General features: G+C 61.8%; 2 protein-coding genes across 2 annotated transcripts in view; one reads left to right on the top strand and one right to left on the bottom strand.

Moving 5' to 3' along the window:
- The window catches only part of TECPR1 (tectonin beta-propeller repeat containing 1), a 23,610-nt gene extending 7,281 nt beyond the window's left edge, over window positions 1-16,329 (top strand). The window contains exons 6-24 of the mRNA XM_025043168.1: window positions 15-206; window positions 1,769-1,870; window positions 2,579-2,724; window positions 4,950-5,437; window positions 5,790-5,935; window positions 6,739-6,894; window positions 7,420-7,569; window positions 7,687-7,844; window positions 8,730-8,857; window positions 9,725-9,827; window positions 10,350-10,446; window positions 10,520-10,599; window positions 11,580-11,636; window positions 12,152-12,335; window positions 12,621-12,756; window positions 13,509-13,601; window positions 14,448-14,554; window positions 14,670-14,789; window positions 14,998-16,329. Coding sequence (XP_024898936.1) covers window positions 15-206; window positions 1,769-1,870; window positions 2,579-2,724; window positions 4,950-5,437; window positions 5,790-5,935; window positions 6,739-6,894; window positions 7,420-7,569; window positions 7,687-7,844; window positions 8,730-8,857; window positions 9,725-9,827; window positions 10,350-10,446; window positions 10,520-10,599; window positions 11,580-11,636; window positions 12,152-12,335; window positions 12,621-12,756; window positions 13,509-13,601; window positions 14,448-14,554; window positions 14,670-14,789; window positions 14,998-15,147 — 2,793 coding nt within the window. The 3' untranslated portion in view covers window positions 15,148-16,329. The remainder of the gene's footprint in view (window positions 1-14; window positions 207-1,768; window positions 1,871-2,578; window positions 2,725-4,949; window positions 5,438-5,789; window positions 5,936-6,738; window positions 6,895-7,419; window positions 7,570-7,686; window positions 7,845-8,729; window positions 8,858-9,724; window positions 9,828-10,349; window positions 10,447-10,519; window positions 10,600-11,579; window positions 11,637-12,151; window positions 12,336-12,620; window positions 12,757-13,508; window positions 13,602-14,447; window positions 14,555-14,669; window positions 14,790-14,997) is intronic.
- Window positions 16,330-18,786: 2,457 nt separating this feature from the next.
- Window positions 18,787-19,150, bottom strand: part of BHLHA15 (basic helix-loop-helix family member a15) — a 4,329-nt gene continuing 3,965 nt past the window's right edge. Inside the window, exon 3 of the mRNA XM_006906601.1 lies at window positions 18,787-19,147. Within this exon, the coding sequence (XP_006906663.1) occupies window positions 18,796-19,147 (352 nt within the window). The 3' untranslated portion in view covers window positions 18,787-18,795. The remainder of the gene's footprint in view (window positions 19,148-19,150) is intronic.

Here is a 19,150-nt window from a genome sequence, read left to right on the forward strand (position 1 = left end):
CCAAAGGTGGGCAGACTTACATTCTGAACTGCCAGCCGTGGGGCGCCCAGCCTCTGCCACACTCGCTGACAGGGGCCGCTCGTGCTTTTTTCTGGGGCCGCGTAGGAAGTTCCTGGTCCGTGGTGGAGCCTCCCACGTCAGAAAATGGGATCATGCACGTGTCCGTGGGAGTGGCCGTGGTCTGGGCCGTCACCAAGGACCGGAAAGTAAGACGGGTCCCCAGGGGCGGGTCCCAGGGCTCCGTTTCACGTTGAGAGCGGTGTGATTTTTCGTTCTTTTGGTCTGAACCCTTGAGAACAAATCAGCCAAGCTCCGTGCGCTCTGTGTCGCTGTCCAAGATATTTGGTGCCTGCAGAATCCCCCCTCGTCTGCGCCTGGTACCAAGTGCAGGACAACTGTATTGATCACTTCGTAGGTCGTAACATTTCAAATAATCAGAAGCTGATTTTCCGAAATGCTCAGCTAATCGATTGTCTCTCCCTGCTCCTGTCCAGTGCTTGTCATTTTTATGTTATCAGAGGCAAGACCTATAAAATAAGCCGATTTCAGGTTGCTTACAAGTTCTCTGTCTAACCCCACGTCCTGGGCATCCTGTAGCATCCAGGGGGCGGGACCACCCACATCTGATCCACCTCCAGTGCTGAAGTCCCAAGCCTCAAGCCACAGCCCAGCCCCCTCTGGGCCCCCAGGCTCCCCGCTCTCAAAGCAATGAATCAAAATGTGCAGAAAATTTGATTTATGTGAGCAATTTGCTGTCTTCAGACAAATATATGATTGTGCTTAATTTCACTGGGCTTAGATATCCTAGAAATTACGAAACGGATTTGAGGGTTTTCTCATTTAACCGTCCCCCGGCCCCTGTCCTGCCTCATAAATTGTGATTAAAACACTGAAGTACTAATAGCACAGGATCCCCTCGCCCAGGCCACCGCCAAGACCGAGTAAGAACAGTTGTGTGGGCATGGCAGGGGCAAGATAGAGGGTGGCTCCCAGGTAAACCAAACCAGGTGAGCCATGGGGTCACAGGTAGGCCCGCAGGAAATTTGGTTGAATTGTGCGTATTTTTACACGTTCACATGAAAAAGTTAGACTTGAGACTGTTTCATGAAGTACTAGGAATACAATCAAAATATATTATTTGTTCTAATAATGAGTTTAGGAAAATGGTTTTTCTAAATAAAACCATGAAGGTCATCATCTTCCAGAGGCAGACTTGGTTGGGCAAAATGACCTCCCAGCATTAAGCATGAGCGAGGGTGGGACGTGCACAGGGGTCCACGAGCTATCGCTGGTCAGGCTCACGAGTCAGAGTCTGGATTTGAGATGCAGGATGTGTCTGTCCTCCCCTTCAGTGCCCACAAAACACTCCACCTCCTGGCTCTGACCGTGTACAGTGAAACAGCCACCTGTTGCTGCTGTTTGGTGCCAATAGGTACCACTAGTTTCTGAACCAGTGGGGAGAAGGTTCTAGAAAGATTCAGGCAGCTTGTCTCCTGGGGGAGACAATGCCCTTAGCCAGAGAATGGACAGGAGGCTCCCAGGACAGGTGTGTCTGGGGGCAGGTGACCTGACCCTCGGCCCAGTGGGACAGTGCCAAGTCCAGAGAGAGGTGTGGCAGAGGTGTGCGGAAGAGGCACATGGATGAACACTTCATCTGTGGAATGAACCAAAGGATCGAATTACTCGTTTGTTGTTCTTGAGCCTTTAAAAACCAAAAACACCTATTTCAGTGACACTCCAGGAAGGCGTTTATTTCCGGCTCTCCCAGGTGTGGTTCCGCAGAGGCGTCAACTCTCACAATCCCTGTGGCACCAGCTGGATGGAGATGGTGGGAGAAATGATGATGGTGAACGTGGGGCTGAACGACCAGGTGCGGTGTAGCTCTGAGCCTCGCTTCCTTGGGGGCGGGGGTTCGAGCCCTCCTCCCACCCGCCCCAGTGAACTGCGTGACACAGAGGTCAGGGGTGAGACAGGTGCTGAGCACAGAGGCCAGCCTGCCCCTGCCAAGCCATACAGTGACGAAGCCCTCCCAGCAAGGCCATCTGGGGCGACAGCTCTGCCAGTCCCTGGGCACCCCCAAGGCCAGGATCAAAATGGGTGCCCCCTGGTCCCTCCCATGGGCCCTTCAGCTGCCCAGCACACTGTCCTTCCTCAGCGCCCAAAGGCAGAGGCGAGGAGGCCTCCTGGCCACCTTCCTCATGGGAAATGAGGTCAGAATCAAGGGCGTTTGCTTCCGTAAAAGGACCATGATCACCCGGGGGGTCCCTGGGGCACAGGTGGACTTGGTGTCCCAGCACAGCGCCCTCCGGTACCGCCTTCTCAAAGCCCAGGTCTGCCTGAGGTCGGCGAGCAGAACGGTCCCCGCTTCTCCGGAGCTTGGTGCCCTGCCCGCTCCCAGGCCCCTCCGAGCCCGGCCATGCCATGCGCCTTCCACCCCAACCCACACCCCGCTGCTGCCTGCCTTTGCAGAAAGTTCTCTGGCATTGGGGTACTCTCCACCCCGTCCTACCCCCTCACCCCAAAGGGAAGAACTCCCAGGTCTGCGCGGCCTCCGCCCAGCAGCACCCCTCCGTTCCAGGTCTGGGGCATCGGCTATGAGGACCGGGCCGTGTACTTCCGTCAGGGTGTCACCCCCAGCGAGCTCAGTGGGAAGACATGGAAGGCCATCGTTGCCAGCCGAGAGTGTGACCGGTCCCACTCCGGGAGCAACTCAAGTCTCCTCAGGTGATCCCGGGGGCAGCCGGGGGCGGGTAGGGAAGGGCTGTCGGTGGCCTCGGGGCAGAGTCAGGGGGCCTTGTCCCGAGAAGGGACCTGTGGTTCTGAAGTGTCAAGGTCTGAGGGAGAAAAGGCTTCTTTGTGGCTGGCTCAGGGAAGAAGACCGAGGGTCTCTCTCGCCTGGAGCTGGGACCTCTAACTTGGGCTTACACGGCATCTCTGGGGCTTGTTGTGTCACCGATGTCCAGGTTCCGCCCCCAGCACATCTGCTTCGATAGATTAAAATGGCAGGGCCCGAGATTATGCATTTCTTGCAAGGTCCCAGGTGTGCCGCTGCTGTGGGTCTGGGCACCATGCATTGAGATCCGTAGGTGTAAAGGGCATGGACGGGAACCAGCTCTGCCCAGTGGCCGTTAGAGCCCCAGCAGGTGACAGCGTCTGAGCTGGAGATGCCTCAGCACCACAAGGGGGTGGCCGAGGCGCTCGCCTGCCCTGTACAGCACACAGGGCCTCGGCACGGCGCTCCACAGCCACCACGTCCCTGGGCCCTCCCCAGGCCAGGGTCCACACCCCTTTGCTCTCCTGGCTTGGTTGCCACCACACATAGTTGTGCCACCAGCCCAGAGGGCCAGGAGGCCGGCCGGCCTGGGTTCGCTCCCTTTTACCTGAGGCTTAGTTGCCTCAGCTGGCAGTCCTCAAGCTGAGCAGCTCGCTGGAACCAGCCGAGAAGCTTCCAAAACTACCGATGCCAAATCTGCACAACCTAGAAGTCGGCAACGGCTCCTTCGGTATGACACCGAAAGCACGAGAAACGAGGAAAATAGTTAAATTGGACTTCATCAGAATTAAGCTTTTGTGCATCAGAGGACACTATCGAGAAAGTGAAAAGACGCCCCGCAGAATGGGAGAAAGTATTTGCAAATCATATATTTGATAAGGGCCTAGTATCCAGAATACATAAAGAACGTGACGACGGAAAGACAAAGAACCCAATTTAAAAAGAGCAAAAACAATAAATAAATAAATAGATAGATAGATAGATAGATTTGATAAGGGCCTAGTATCCAGAATACATAAAGAACGTGACGACGGAAAGACGAACGACCCAATTTAAAAAGGGCAAAGACAAAAAAATAAACAAACAAACAAACAAATAAGTAAATAAAAAGGGCAAAGGCCTTAGATAGGACATTTCTCCAGAGTAAATAAGTGAGTGGCCAACGAGCACAGGAAAAGATGCCCAGTGTCACCAGCTTTGGGAAATGCAAATCACGACCAAAGTGAGTTGCCACTGCACAGCCGCCAGAAACAGCTGTAATCAAACAGAAAGACAACAACAAGCGTTGACAAGATGCGGAGGATCTGGAACCCTCCGTCCGTTGCCGCTGGGAATGTGAAATGGTGCGGCCACTTTGGAAAATCCGCTCTGGCGGGTCCTCAGGAAGTGGAAGGCAGCGCCGCCACGTGACCCAGCAGTTTCCCTCCTAGATGCGCACCCACGAGAACCGCAGACAGGCGCCCCCGCAGCATGCGTGCGTGGCTGTTCATGGCAGCATCATTCACGATCACCGACAGGTGAAAACAACCCAGTTGGCCGTCAGTGGATGAAGAGGCAAGGAAAACGTGGCCCAGCCGTACCACAGACTATTATTCGGCAATGAAAAGGGATGAAGTACTGATACGCGCCCCGGCACGGGGAAGCCAGTCACAAGGGTCCCGTTCAGCACGGTGCATTTATACGAAATGTCCAGAATAGGCAAGTCCGTAGAGACAGAAAGCAAATCAGCAGGTGCCAGGAGGGTGGGGGGAAGGACGAGGATGGGGAGTGACCGCTTGATGGGCACGGCGTCCCCTTTCGGGGCCACGAGGAGGTTCTGGAACTAGGTGTTGGCGACGGTGACACAGCTTTGCGAATGCTCTTAATGCCACTGCGTCACATGATTTAAAATGGCAACTTTTGAGGCACGTGGATTTTGCCAAAATAAAAAATATAATAATATTACTGCCAGCCTTCCACCCCCAGACACATCGCTCTGATGGGTGTGGGGTGTGGCGGGGTGTTGGGACTGTTCTAAGCGCCCTGCTCCCCGGGAAGCGGGTGTCCGTGTGTGTGTTGCATGGAAAGGCTCTGACTCGGGGTCACACGGGTTCCTGGTAGCAGAGCAGATGAACCAGGCCTGCCGACAGCAGTTCTTCTGTCCGGGGAGTCACGGCTCTGCCCTCTCTGTCCCTAGTGCTGGCTGCTTCTTTGGCGACGAGGTGAAGGGCAGTGGTGAGTCCTGTGCACTGAGCGACACGGATGCCTCATCGGAAGCCGAGAGACTGGGGCCTGACCAGCCTGTTCCTGCGGAGCCTCTGGACAGTCCCAGGAGCCCCGAGTGCAGCTCGGCCTCGGGCCCAGGCACCAGCAAGACCTCAGAGCGTGCCACAGAGGGCGCCAGCCCGGCCGGTCAGACCTCTGGGCCCGAGCCTCAGCCAGGCCAGGCCTCCACCCCGGCCGAGCTGCCCTGGACCAACATCGACCTGAAGGAGCCCAAGAAGGCACCCGGCCACTCCACTGCTGGCTTTCCTGAGAGCGCCAGCCTCTGCCCCCTGGGGCTGCTCCCGCTGGGCTTGGAGGAGCCCTGCAGCGCCAGCGACCACCTGCTGTGGGCCTGGGTGTCCGGAGGAGGCTGCGCGGTGGAGGCCCACACCGTGCTCAAGTGGTTCACTGTCCAGTCAGGTAAGGGTGGGCATCGAGGGCCAGAGGGTGCTCCTGGGCGGGGGAGCAGGCCCCCTGCCCTGTGCTCCGCCAATCCATCTAGCCTTCGGAGACCAGCTGGAGCCATCACAAGGGAGGGCAGTGGCCTGGGGACCCTCCCCTCTCCCTGTCCTGGCATTGGTGGCCAATCCAGGCTGAACAGGGTAGGGGACATCGGGGTGAACGGTGTGGGAAGGGCTCATGGGCATCTTACAGAGATCGTAGCTTCCTAGCAAGGAAAGACCAATTTTTTTTTTTTTTTAACAAGCCCTGGGCTGCTGCCCAGCTATGAGTGGGCGGGGTGGCTGGCCCTGAGGCTGCGGCCTGCCCGCAGGCCTGTCCCCCTCGGTGCAGACACTTTCCTTGTCCATCACGCCGGCCCAGACCGCCGCCTGGCGGAAGCAGATCTTCCAGCAGCTCACGGAGAGGACCAAGCGGGAGCTGGAGAACTTTCAGCACTATGAGCAAGCCGTGGAGCAGGTGGGCGGGCCCCGGATGCACTTTTTATCAGCAGGCACTCATTGAGCGCCTACTGTATACCAGCCCCGAGGTGAGAGGGCGAAGCAGACAGATGCGTGCACCCCTCTGCCTGCCTACCAGGTGTGAAGCCATCCCTTCCGAGTCCTTTTATAGAGTCCAGAGTGAGGAAATGAGTCCATTCTGTTATTCACCTAAAGAACTGCCCAGGCCCCACTGCGTTCCAGGCACGGTGTAGGCCATGGGGACCCGGAGACCGCGGCAGCCTCAGCAGGGGTACACGGGGAGCCGCACACGCCAGGGGCACGGTGTTCTGCTGAGAGCTGAGGACGGGTTGAGGGTGGTCGTAGATGCTCAGGTCGAGCCTCGGCCCTGGCGGTCCGCGGTCAGGCCGGAGACAAGTTACATGAAGCACATGGCTGGTGTCACTCAGGATCTGGCCATGCCTCGGCTGGTGGCAGAACAGCACCTCGCCAGTAGCTAAGCGCTGGGCCTGTGAGTCCCAGCTTCGCCGCTGACCCACTCCGATGCGGGGCCAGGATCAGAAGCTCCCCCAGCCTCGGTTCGCCCGGCCAGAGCAGGGCGCGACAGTGCAGATCCCACAAGCTGTGGCATGTACACGGCGCAGGCTGATGGCCCGGCACCTGTCCGGTGTCTGACGGTGTCACTTTTGTCATTAGAGTGAAGTGGAGGATCTGGGAGCTGTAGGTGGGAGTCCCCTGTGAGGCCGCAGAGGGACTGGGTGCCAGGGCAGCCCGGGGGCCCGCCCGTGACCCTGTCTGTGGCCTCTGGGGCCTGTGCCACAGTCGGTGTGGGTGAAGACAGGGACCCTGCAGTGGTGGTGTGACTGGAAGCCCCACAAGTGGATGGACGTCCGTGTGGCTCTGGAGCAGTTCACGGGGCACGACGGGGCTCGAGACGGCATCCTCTTCATCTACTACGTGGTCCACGAGGAGAAGAAGGTGCGGGAAAGGGGTGGGGCTGCCGCGGGAAGCGGGTGTCTAGGGGAGGGCGCGCCCCAGGGAGAGGACCTCAGAGCCTGGGGTGGGACACAGGAATGGGCCAGCGACACCAGCCCGAGGTGCTCAGCTGAGGTACCTCCGGTGACTACATGGCACCGGCCTGTGGTGACAGGTGTCCCGTCAGTGGTAGGCAGGTGTGTGGCAGCCCCACAGAGCCATCTCCTCGGTCCGAGCTGCTGAGGGGCTCTCGTGTTTCAGAGGAGAAATCGGGCTCTCAGAGACAAAGCCACTCACCCTCCCTGGGCTGGGGTTGAACCCCGTCAGGCTGCTTCTCAAGTGCCCTTGTCATTGTCGAGGATGAAATCGGGCCTTTGCTCGTGAACGAGGCCTGTGTACTAGAACTTCCGAGCCCACCACTAAAACCCGCAGGCCAGGGCCCAAGGACCAGCTGTGTGGAACCGGGGGTGACCCAGGCTGTCCCTGTCTGTCCCTGGTGACAGCCTGCCGTCCGCCCTCTGTGCACAGTACCTGCACGTGTTTCTCAATGAGGTGACAGCGCTGGTCCCCGTGCTCAATGAGGCCAAACACTCCTTCGCCCTGTACACCCCCGAGAGGACCCGGCAGAGGTGGCCAGTGCGTCTGGCTGCCACCACTGAGCAGGACATGAATGACTGGGTGAGTGGATGGCGTCCCCTCAGGCAAGGGGTCAAGGGGCAATGGACTCGGGGCAGCCCAGCCTCAGCCTGCTGCCCGCCGCCTGCCCAGTATTGACCAGTCCCCTCCCCACACCAGCTGGCCCTGCTCAACCTGTCTTGCTGCGAGAGCCGGAAGGTCCACGGCCGTCCCTCGGCGCAGGCCATTTGGTCCACCACCTGCAAGGGGGACATCTTTGTGAGCGAGCCCAGCCCGGACCTGGAGGCCTCCGAGCACCTGCTGCCCTGTGACCAGATGTGAGTGGCCAGAGCTGTGGTTCTGAAAGGGACTGCCACCACGGGGCCGCACAGGGCCTCCACTCCCGCCAGCCAGCCGCAGGCATGGCCGGCGGCTTCCCAGGCCCCAAGTCTTCCTGGGCCCGTGTGAGGACCCCAAGGGGAACCAGAACCCGGCTGGACTTAGCAAGTCACCCCGCCGAGCACCTGCTGTGTGTTGGGGTGAGGGGGCACGGCTTCATAGGTGGCATTTGAAACCAGGAGCCGGAAAGAGGCCACCCACTGGGGCGATGGGAACGGAGTCCCTGCCTTCCAGCATTTTGGGTCGGAGAGCAGAGGAGCACCCTGAGGGGACGTGGTACCCCCAGTTGTGCCCCCAGAAGGTCACACAACCCATGAGGACCAGGGGGACGTAGGTGAGACCAGGGGGCCTTGTCAGCAGGGGACAGTGGACGCATCTGCCTGCCCTGTGCTCATTCGCTCCTGGGAGCCCCGTGTGCCCAGCACCCAGCCGAACGGGTCAGACCACCTCTGGTGACCGTGGCCTCGGCTGCAGGAGGCTGACCCTGCTCTCCGTCCACCCAGGAGGCCTTCCTGTCACCGTGTCGTGGCTCATCCAGCAGATGAGATGACCCTGCTCCTGCTGTGACAGACCCACCCAGGCCCCTGGGGTGGTGTGGGACGAGGGCTGCTGCTTCCCTCGGGAGACCCCCTGCCCCTAGGTCTTCGCACCGTCTCTGGGCCACTTTAGCCCGGGTTAATACCCAATGGGAAGCCCAGCAGATCCCACCATTCCGTCACTGGGAGACCAGAGACAAGTGAACAGGACGTCCTGGGAAACCACAGGCCACCAAGGCTGGAGGCCCTGCCGGCATTGCATCTCCACCCTCTCTCGTCTCCTCCCAGGTTCTGGCGGCAGATGGGTGGCCACCTGCGGGTGGTGGAGGCCAGCGGCCAGGGCGTGGTGTGGGGCATCGGCTACGACGGCACCGCCTGGGTGTACACAGGCGGCTACGGTGGAGGCTGCTTCCAAGGTGAGGGCAGCCCACACCCCGGGGCTGGCAGCGCAGGCTCCCTGCCCCGCCCCCACCCTCCAGGTGTTCCCTCCTCCAGCCTGGCTGGCGTCCCCGCCCCTACCAGAGCCACCGTCCCAGTGTTCATGCTCCACTGGCAGCTGGCTGACAGGTGACCTTCACCACTGCCAGCCTCTGCAGACAGTGTTCCTGGAGCCAACCCAGGAGGCATGATTGCCCAGGGACCAGGCCTCTCCCCAATGTGCCTCCCCCGGCCCGAAGGTTCTAGAAACGCAGCACCCAGTGTCTCCACTACATCCAAAGCCTCGTTTCACAGACGCTGGAATGGGGCGGTCCACGCCCCAGCCTACACGCCCCGCTGCGGGCAGCAGCTAATCCTGCAGAGCTGCGTGTGGTCCACCGAGACCGCAGGACGCACCTCTGCACAGGTTAAACAGCCCCCGCTTGTGAGGCAGGAATTACCTTTGTCCTCATTCTACAAACGAGGGTACTGGGGCTCATGGAGGTTCTGTGAGGGTGGTAAGGAGCGAGCCGGGTCGGGCCTCACACCTCCCAGGGCCAGGCAAGAGGGACGGCGGGGTGGAGGGGCGAGGCCAGGCACAGAGAGCCTGGAGCTGGAGCGGGCATAATGGGAGCGGCAGGTTCTTCTCATTGAGGTCGTGCAAACCCAGAGCAATCAGAGAAGCCCCAGCCCCGCCAGCCCCCCAGCCCTTGCGGGGTGCGCCAAGCAGGCCTGTGAGCCCCTTCTGGCTGACCCTCTCCAGCCTGACTCCCCACCCAGTCTCCATGACTAGGGCTTCAGCCAGAAGCCCAAGGCCCCAGCGGGGAGCTGTGCGGCCTGGGTCCTGGAGCCTCCTCTGCCCCCAGGCCTGGCCAGCAGCACCAGCAACGTCCACGCGCAGTCAGACGTGAAGTCCATCTGCATCTATGAGAACCAGCGCTGGAACCCCGTCACGGGCTACACCAGCAGGTGAGCCATCTGCGTGGACGCTGCACCCAGCCGCTGCGGCTTCCGCGTGGCGCCCGGCCCAGGCCGCAGGCTTGACAAAAGTGCACGGCCACGTCCGGTGTCGTGAGGTAGCGTGAGAGCTGGCCTCGGACCCTGACGTGGCACTCGCTGGGCCTGACTGCTTACTCAGCCTTGCTTTCTTGAATCTCAGTGTACTATATATTTTTAAAACTCACTTGTTGAGAAGTAAAACATGCATAAAATGCACAAACGTGCATATGATGAGATATATATTGATCTATGTGGAGAAATAAATCGATATATATAGATAGGTAGGTATCGATAACAAGAGAGGGGCTTCCGGCCCTCACAGCGGCCGTGGCCCTTGGGTGGATTGTTGTCCAGTCCCCCTCAGGATGTGGGGTCACCCCAGTTGTGGTCCCAGGTGCATGTGTCTATTACTGGCCAGTGCCTGAGCAGGACGGACTGTCCTTGGCTCTCTCGAGTGGCTCCCTCCCCCCCACCCGCCTCGTCCTGCCTCAGGGGCCTGCCCACCGACCGCTACATGTGGAGTGACGCCTCAGGGCTTCAGGAATGCACAAAGGCCGGCACGAAGCCCCCGTCCCTGCAGTGGGCCTGGGTGAGCTCCGGGCTGCGGGCGGGTGGGGACCGGAGGGGGGGGGGGCTGCCCGACTGACCCGCCCCTCCCCCAGGTGTCTGACTGGTCCGTGGACTTCAGCGTTCCCGGGGGCACTGACCAGGAGGGGTGGCAGTACGCCAGTGACTTCCCTTCGTAAGCATCCGTCTCTCCCTGGGCGGGGAGGGCCTCGCGGGGCTGCAGAACCAGGTGTGCGGCCAGCCAACCCTCCCCTCCCCAGCAGTCACCTCACAGCCTTGCCAGGCAGAGCCCCTGCCCCCTCAAGTGCCCGGGTGCGGCTGAGGAGCAGACCCTGTGTGCCAGCCTCAGCCACCAGCGGGGTGCAGAGGGGCACAGGCGAGCGTGGCCCGGCGCACCTGGCCTCAGTGGACGGGCCCAGGAGGATGCACGCTGCCTCCACACCTGGCTGTGCCCCGCACTGCTGGACCCAGGTCGTGAGAGGGCCAGTCGGGGACTGGTGCACAGCGCTGAGGGGGCCTTGGCACCTTAGCAGGGGTGGCTTTGCGGAGCTTTGGGCCAGGCTCTGGGTGACCTCCGGGAGGCCCAGCACGAGGGAGGTATCGGTTGAAGGGGCAGTTTGAGCACAATACAGACTGAGGCCAGCACTGTCCTGGGAGGCAGGAGGCAGAGGGTGTCAGGCAGCAGTAAAAGTGGATGACACGCTCCTAAGCTGGGGGTCCCTGGCAGCCGGCGTGTGGCATTGGCGGGGGGTCCCTGGCAGCCGGCGTGTGGCATTGACGAGCTGCGCGTCTTCACTGCATACAAGTCACAGCCAAGTGGAAGACAGCCAGGGGGCCCCAAGCCAGGGCAGCCGACCCAGGCCGAGGGAGGAGACAGGTGTCAGAGGCCTCGGGCCCTCAGCTTGACGAGTCCCCAGAAGGGCCTGATAGAACCCACCAGCTGGGCAGCTGCCATGTCCCCGCGAGACCCCAGCCAGTCTAGAGGCACCTGAAGGACAAGCATTATTTCCTGTGATACCTGCTGCCCTTCGAGCCCACTTCGTGGCTTACACAGAGGCTCTGTGCCCGCTACCAGGTAGAGAAAGAACGTGTTCCAGAAAATTCCAGAAACTTCCATGAAGTCGTCTTGATTTCGGCTTCTTCTTTCTCTTGTAGCTCATACCACGGTTACAAAACCATGAGGGATTTTGTCAGGAGAAGGCGCTGGGCCAGGTAAAGACTGAGCAACGAGGTAACTGGGGGGTGGAGGGGTCACCTCGCCCCCCTGCTGGTTCTTCCCACGCCAAACCTCTGAGCCTCCGACCTCAGTGCCAGCAGAAGGAAAGGGGAGGGACAGAGTCAAAGTAAATGCCAGTCCAGGAAGTGCCCGCGAGCTCCTCATGCTCTCTGGTTTCCAGAGAGTTTGCTTTCAAGAACAAACAGGAGAAATGTCATTGGCAAGCTCTGCTGTTAACAGGACCGGCGGCGCGGGGGCCTGGCTGAGGGCAGAGCCACCTCTCCTGGCCCCTTATTCCCACCCATCCAGGAAGCCGCACGCACCCTGGTGCTTGGGGGGAGGGATGGGGGCTGGCCCTCCCCAGGGTCTTGCCCAGGCTGCCTTGAGGGGAGGGCTGGCCTGGTAGCTTCCTTCCGCAGCCTCCCCCGTGCCCGGGGCAGGCGGCCCGAGGCTGCAGCAGCATGAGGTGCCAGTGTTGGGGTGCCAATGTTGAGCTCTTTCCACCGCACAGAAAATGCAAGCTGGTGACCAGTGGGCCCTGGCTGGAGGTGGCCCCCATTGCCCTCGGAGACGTGTCTATCATCCCCAAGATCCCTGGTGTCCGCGGCAGTGAGCAGCACAGCCTCGCACTCTGGGCTGTCAGTGACAAGGGGGATGTGCTGTGCCGCCTGGGGGTGTCCGAGCTCAACCCCGCGGTGAGCATCCCAGTCCCTGCCCACCCCGTGGGCCCTCCTGTGGTTCTGACAGATCCTTCCAGAAATGGGACTCTTGCTGTGGAGTCGGGCTGGGCTCAGCTGGTCCTGCACAGGCCCCGTGAGGCCTGTAGGACGTGTGGACACAGCACGTGGCCCGAAGGGTCACCAGCTCTGTGGGTCGTGGAGCTGAGGGTGAGGTTGACGTGAAGAGCTGCCAGCTCCGGGGGCCGGGGGCGGCGGAGGCTGCGCCCAGGCACCTTCAGTGTCCCCTCACTCGGCCTCCAGGGCTCCTCCTGGCTGCACGTTGGCACTGACCAGCCATTCGCCTCGGTCTCCGTTGGGGGCTGCCACCAGGTGTGGGCCGTGGCGAGGGACGGCTCCGCCTTCTACCGGGGCTCCGTGTCCCCCTCCCAGCCGGCTGGTAAGTGCCACCCTCAGGAGGGCCCCCACCTGGCACCCCGAAACTGCAATGGGGACAGGGCCAGTCAGAGGGCTGGACAGGTCTCCGTTTTCAGTTCAGCTCAACGAGCATTTACTGAAAGTGGCCTGCGGACCAGGCACTGGGGGCCGAGCCACACCCCTCCTGCCGGGCCTGAAGTGGGGTCCCCCCCACCCACAGCCGCCCCTCACCGTCTTGGGCTCCCACCACGGAGGCTGGTGGTGGAGCTTTTGGGCACTTTGCACATCCTGCCCTTCCTGGGATGGCCCTGCAGAGGCCCACTTCACACTGGCCGCACTGGCCACCCTCGGGAGGACAGACCAGGCTGGCTTGTTCTTGGCTGGACGTCTAAACAGCGTCTAGCACGGGGACGTGGTGGCCGGTGCCCCGCTGCCCTCCATACAGGGCGGACGGGCTCGGGCAGCGGCTTTGCACAGCAGCCGAGAGGCTGGCTGTCCACCATGTGCAGAGCTGGGCCCCTCCGCGTCCCTGCCCATGCAGCCCGCCGTCTGGAACCCGCCATGGCCTCTGCCGGGCCCTGGGCGCGGCTGGGCTGTCAGAGGGTCTGCAGGGCGGGGGTCAGCTCTGCTTGGTGCTCAGCTCACACCAGGCCCCAGCACGTGTGTGCGGTCCGGCGGGTCTGGGGACAAAGATCACGCCCAACCCCAGGAGCTGCAGAGGAGGTCACGTGCTCCTGAGCGCCTGGGGCATGAGAGTCGCACGTCCCTTTGCAGGCGACTGCTGGTACCACATCCCGTCTCCTCCCAAACAGAGGTTGAAGCAGGTGTCTGTGGGCCAGACGTCCGTATACGCCGTGGACGAGAACGGCAAGTCGTTCCCGGTCCCCAGCGGTCACCGGGGGTTGGGGTTCCCTGAGCACCTCGATGGGATGATGCCCTCGCTGGCCTCCAGGTCCCTGACACAAGGCCTTCGTAAGCCACCATGAGAGACCGCCCAGCCTGAGGTCCCTCCCCCAAGGTCCCAGGTGGGAGCCGCCAGCACCCCCATCCCCCAGGTGGTCAGCCCTGCCCAGGCTCAGGGCAGAGGCCGCAGTGCCAAGGCCAGGGTGACGCTGTGGGCAGGTTGTGTTGGGAGCGTCCTCTAGGAAGTGCCTCCCAGGCCTGTGACCCCAGAGCCGCAGGCAGCGGTGGCCACATGGTGCTGCCCCAGGCAGCTCTCTGTCACCGGCTCCTTGTGCGGTTGACGTCCCCGCATCCTCTAGGAGGTGCCTCCCAGGCCTGTGACCCCAGAGCCGCAGGCGTCTGGGGACTGCAGCGGTGGCCACATGGTGCTGCCTCAGGCAGCTGTCTGTCACCGGCTCCTTGTGCGGTTGACGTCCCCGCTGAGCAAGGCGAGGACAAGGCGGGTGCTGAGTGGAGGCTCTGACTCCAGACTCGTCCTCCTGATTCGTGTAAAGAATTCCTTGTCCTCAGCTTCTCATGCGTAGAAAGAGGACGACGATGCCAGCCGGGCTCGGGGACGGCTGGGCGGCTCGGGTGGCACTGAGTGTGGGGAGGGCAGAGCCGCCTCCACCGAGCTGCCCTCGCTGTGGGTGGGCAAAGCCCAGCAAGCGTGGGGACAGGGGGACCGTGGCCAGTCCACCCAGCTCTGCAGGCCCTGAAGCAGGTCCCACGGCCTGGGCCTCATGGCGGGTCGTACCCTTCTGTCCCCAGGGAACCTGTGGTACCGCCAGGGGGTCGTGCCCAGCTACCCGCAGGGCTCCGGCTGGGAGCACGTGTCCAACAACGTGCAACGTGTGTCCGTGGGGCCACTGGACCAGGTCTGGGGCCGGCAGGGGCAGGGGGCCGGGGGGGCCGGGTTCCCACTCAGGTCCCCGTTGTCGTCCCCATGGTGCCACCGCAGGGGACCAGGCCTTCAGCCAGTCCTTGTTCCAGGTCTGGGTCATCGCCAACAAAGTCCAGGGGAGCCACAGTCTGAGCAGGGGAACCGTGTGTCACCGAACAGGCGTGCGGCCCCTGGAGCCCAAGGGGCAGGGCTGGGACTACGGCATTGGGGTGAGCGGGCAGGCGGGGCGGCTGTGTGGGCCAGAGCTGCGAGGCCACACCGTGCACTGTGCTTGGGCCTCACAGGCTGGGGCCTGGCGTGGGGCTGGTGGGAGGCCCAGGCAGAGTCCCTCGGGGGTCCTTGAGCCTCAAGCCTCTGGAAGGATGGTCTCTGCCCCTTGACTCCCTCCAGCCCGTTGACCGGCCCCTCTCCTTCCAGGGGGGCTGGGATCACATCTGCATTCGGGCCAATGCCACCAGAGCCCCCAGGAGTGTGTCCCAGGAGACGGCTGGCGAGCAGGGCCTCCCCAACGGGCCCTCGCTGGTGGCCGGGGCCCCGCAGGAAGCCATGGGCCCTGTCTGCTGCTGAGGCCTCCTCCCACCTGGAGCAGGCGTGGTGCCCAATTTGAAGGATCAAGGTCGAGTGTGAGCCTTCCCCTCCCAGTGGGCCATTCTCTGCTGAAATGCGGAGCCTGGGTATAGCTCGGAACAGCCCAGCAATGTGAAGCCCTGTGGACATTTCTGCACGTGTCCCCATCAGCGCGGAGGGCTTGGGGGAGGGGGACCCTCACCCCGCCTGTCCCACCCATGTCTTCCCCTCTGCCTCCCGCCTTTCCAGGACAGGAACTTAGAGCCTGGAACCTTCCAGGAACGCTGCCCCCGGGGCAGTAGAGCCCACAGAGGAGCCTCCTGCAGCTCCGGGCACTGGGGACCGCACCCCAGAGAAACGGCTGGCTGTGGGCTCAGGGCCACTTTGCCCACTCCAGGATCATTTCTGGGAGCAGGATTCACAAACGAGATCATTTCCAAAAGTTCGAGAAGGAGCTGGCCGGTTGGGGTTGAATGCTGGGCAGGGTGTTGTCTTTGCCAGGTGGACACAGATGCCCTGGGCGGCCAGGAACGGCCGGGAGAAGCTGCTAGAGGGCACGTCGCTGTCACCAGCCCTCAGCCAGCCCCTCCCAGACGTGGCTGGGGGGGAAGGAACGGAGGCCCTCTCATTCTGACCGTGTTGCAGGGGGTCGGGGCAGGGGGTGGGGACGCGGAGCGGAATCCCAGACCCCTGGGGCAGGCGGCCCCCTCAGCCCTGCTGCTTTTTATCCGATGATGAAGCCCCATTTGCTGAAGTCTCCAGTTTGCTTCCTACAAGCAGACACTTTGCCCGGGACTTGTCCCAGGCGTCCCCAGCAGGAGGGGTCAGTACCTGCTCTGGGGTCCCCTCCTTCGGGGCGCTCGAGGGAGCCAGTGATCCCTGCGCTTCTGGGTGGGATCTGGAGGCAGGAGTCCGGGCTCGGCCCAGACGCGCGTGGGGGGCGGGTGGCCTCTGCTCACATTCCCTGGCCAGGTTTTCTCCGAACGGGCATTACGGGTTTGCTCGACCGCGGCGACCTGTCCTTTGGCTGTGACTGTCTGTAGCTGGTCTCCCTGCCCCTTCTCCAGGGAGGTCATGCCCTCTCGCTACTGAGCACCAGCCGCGTCCCTGCTCAGCGTCACTGAACCATCTCAAGCCCTCAGACGCTTTATTCAATAAAAACTTACGCCAGAGTGTCAACGACGTGACTTGTTTTTTTTTTTTGCTACATCATAATGATCGAAATGCCCAGTTCCCTATGCTTGAAAGGTAGCACTTGTCATGAAATCTTTTATTTTTGTTTTGTGACACAGCATCGGTTTCTTGGGTACTTCGAACAGACCATTAGGAAAAATAAAAGCAAATTTGAGTTATTTAAAAAAACATTTTCACCACAATTACAGCTGGGGCACTGGCTGTTCAGACCCAGAGAGGTTTTCCCAGACAGAAGAGTCGCAGTTCTGCCGGCCTGATGGTGACCTCCACCTGGGAAGTTCACCAGCGGTCAGGTCAGCGGGCAGCGGGTCTGTGGCCCCAGGTGAGGGCTCAGGATGCATGTGACGCCTCTGACTTTAGGGTTCCTCACAGGACAGAAGGCTCCAGCTGGGCTTGGGGTCCAAGGTGAGCGTTGAGGCAGCAGGCCTCAGCAGCCTGTCACTAGACCTGTCCCCCACCCACTTTACCCCCACCCCGAAGCAGGACTGAGATCTTTAAGGTCCTTCGTGATGAGGCCACGGGGCTGCCGATGTCCTCTGGCCTCGGATGACGAAGGGCTGGACATCTAGGCCTGCGTCACCTTCTGGGAAGCAGAGGAGGTGCAGGTCTGGGACAGAGAGAAAGAGCCCCAACAGCTGTTGTCCTGCACGGTGGTGACCCACAGGCCTTCCCGCCGTCCCCAGTCACCGGGCATAGCCTGGACAGAGCTCTGCCGGGCGCCCTCCCTGTGCTCCTGCTCAGTTTGTCAGGTGTGCCGCACTGAGCCTGCTCCGGCCGGAACAAGGGCCCCGGTCTGCAGGCCTCCCCTTCCCATGTCCCAGTCAGCAGGCGACCCCAGCAGGGGCCACACGGACTCCATCTGCCCCGAGCTCAGAGCTGTCCTCAACCTCAGCTCTCATCGGTAGCCTGCCCTGAGCACTGACCTGAGGGGCAGGCCAGAAGCACCAGGGTCCCCACCTGACCCATGGCCAAGGACGGCTGGGACAGTGGGGCCGGGTCCAGACCAGGCCTCCCAGAGCCACCTTCCAGAGGGCCTCCACTGGGGCCTAGGGAGGGCCTGGCCACAGCCTGACCGGGTAAGTTAGGACTGAAGTGGCTAAGGACTGTTCCGAGGGGTGCGATCTGCTGCCCTCGATGCCACCTGGGCTGACACCAGCCCAGAGATGCATTAAGATGTTAGGTCTGGGCCGGGGGGTCGGGGGGAGGTGCTAGGGCTGGAACTATCAGGGTGGGGACAGTGAGGCTGAGCGTTGGGCGCAGGCCCCCGACTGTGACAGCCCCCCTCCCGGCCCGGCTCAGCCCCTGTCCGCAGTGCCCCATGAGGGCCTTGGGGATAGCTCAGGGCACAGGGGACCAGGCCACTCATGCCAGGCCAACTCCACCATGTCACTGCAGTTCCTGCCTGTGGCAGCCAAGGGCTCTGTCCCCTCCCCACATTGTGGACAGAGGGACGAGGGAGGAGAGATGTCAGCTGCTTTGGAGCTAAGTCGCCAAGCCTGTCAGAGCCAGCGGGGCAGGAACGGCAGAGCGGGAAGCTTGGCCCGAGGCTGTGGGCGCCTGCCAAGCTGCCCAGTCCTGCCTCTGCAGAGCAGCACCCGGTGGGGCAGACGCTCTCACCACCCCAGACCCCCGCCTTCAGAGAGTCCTGCAGGCCCCCAGCCCTAGCCAGGACCCAGCAGCACCCTAACGTCCTGTCAGACCAGCCACATCAGTGACAAATACAATGAGCAGCAAGCCTCGGGGGGACGGGCCTCTCCAGAGGGGCCAGGGCCAGGCAGGAAGGAGGGGCCGGCCACTCCGGAACCAGGGCCTAGCAGCCTCTCTCCCACCAGCCCAGCCCTGTCTCCAATGCCCTTGGCACCCAGCCGCAGACCTTCCGTGGTCAGGAGCCCCCACACGGGAGGATGCAGGAAAAGATCCCAGCCCCTCCCCCACCAAAGTCCCTTTAGAATTAATGTTGAGGTAATCGAATTAGGGTTTCTGATAGCTAGATTCAGAAGTAGACGCTTCAACTGTCTTGGCTCAGCCACTGTCCCTCAGTGGCTACAGGCTCTGCTTGCTCCATGCCTCAGTTTACCCCGAACGAGGAGGCTCGGGTGCAGGGTGGAGGCAGTCCCTGCCTGGGCCTGGGCCTCAGCCGCAACTGGGGAAATTTACCGAGTAAATCTTTTCCTGGAATCTGCCTTGCCTCGGGAAGGAGCCAGGAGTGAAGAGAATTTAGTTTTTGAGGCCTGTCAACTCCTGCCTAGTCAATGAAAAAGCAGATCCCGCAACCTACATGGAGGTTTGGGCCTCGTGCAACGCGGGGCCACGACCTTGGCCGGGTCTTGTCCCCCAAGGAGTGGAACGTGCTCCAGAAAGACAGCCGAGTTCAGGGAAAATGGAGCCTCTGGGGCCACAGCCATGTCGTGTCACCACCAGTCTGGGGCTCTTGTTGGGCCCAGGACTGGGGTGCTAGGAGCCCTCTCGGAAGCTGTGGATCTGCGTGGAGTACTTCTGCAGGTGGCCCTCGGGCTGGGCCTCGGTGGCACCGAGTGCGGCCCCAGTCACCTGCTGCTGCTGGTAGTGCTGGTAGAGCTTGGGGCCGGGGCCGTCCAGGCCCGGGAGGCGGCCGCTGGACATGGTGAGGATGGTGGCAGTCAGTGACTTGATGTAGTTCTTGGCCAGCGTGAGGGTCTCGATCTTGGACAGCTTCTTGTCGGCGCGCACGTGCGGGATGACCTCGCGCAGCGCCTGGAAGGCGTTGTTCAGCGTGTGCATGCGCTGCCGCTCGCGCTCGTTGCTCTCCAGCCGCCGCTGGACGCTGCTC

Source organism: Pteropus alecto, unplaced genomic scaffold (assembly GCF_000325575.1).
Source record: "Pteropus alecto unplaced genomic scaffold, ASM32557v1 scaffold40, whole genome shotgun sequence".
Lineage (NCBI taxonomy): Eukaryota > Metazoa > Chordata > Mammalia > Chiroptera > Pteropodidae > Pteropus > Pteropus alecto.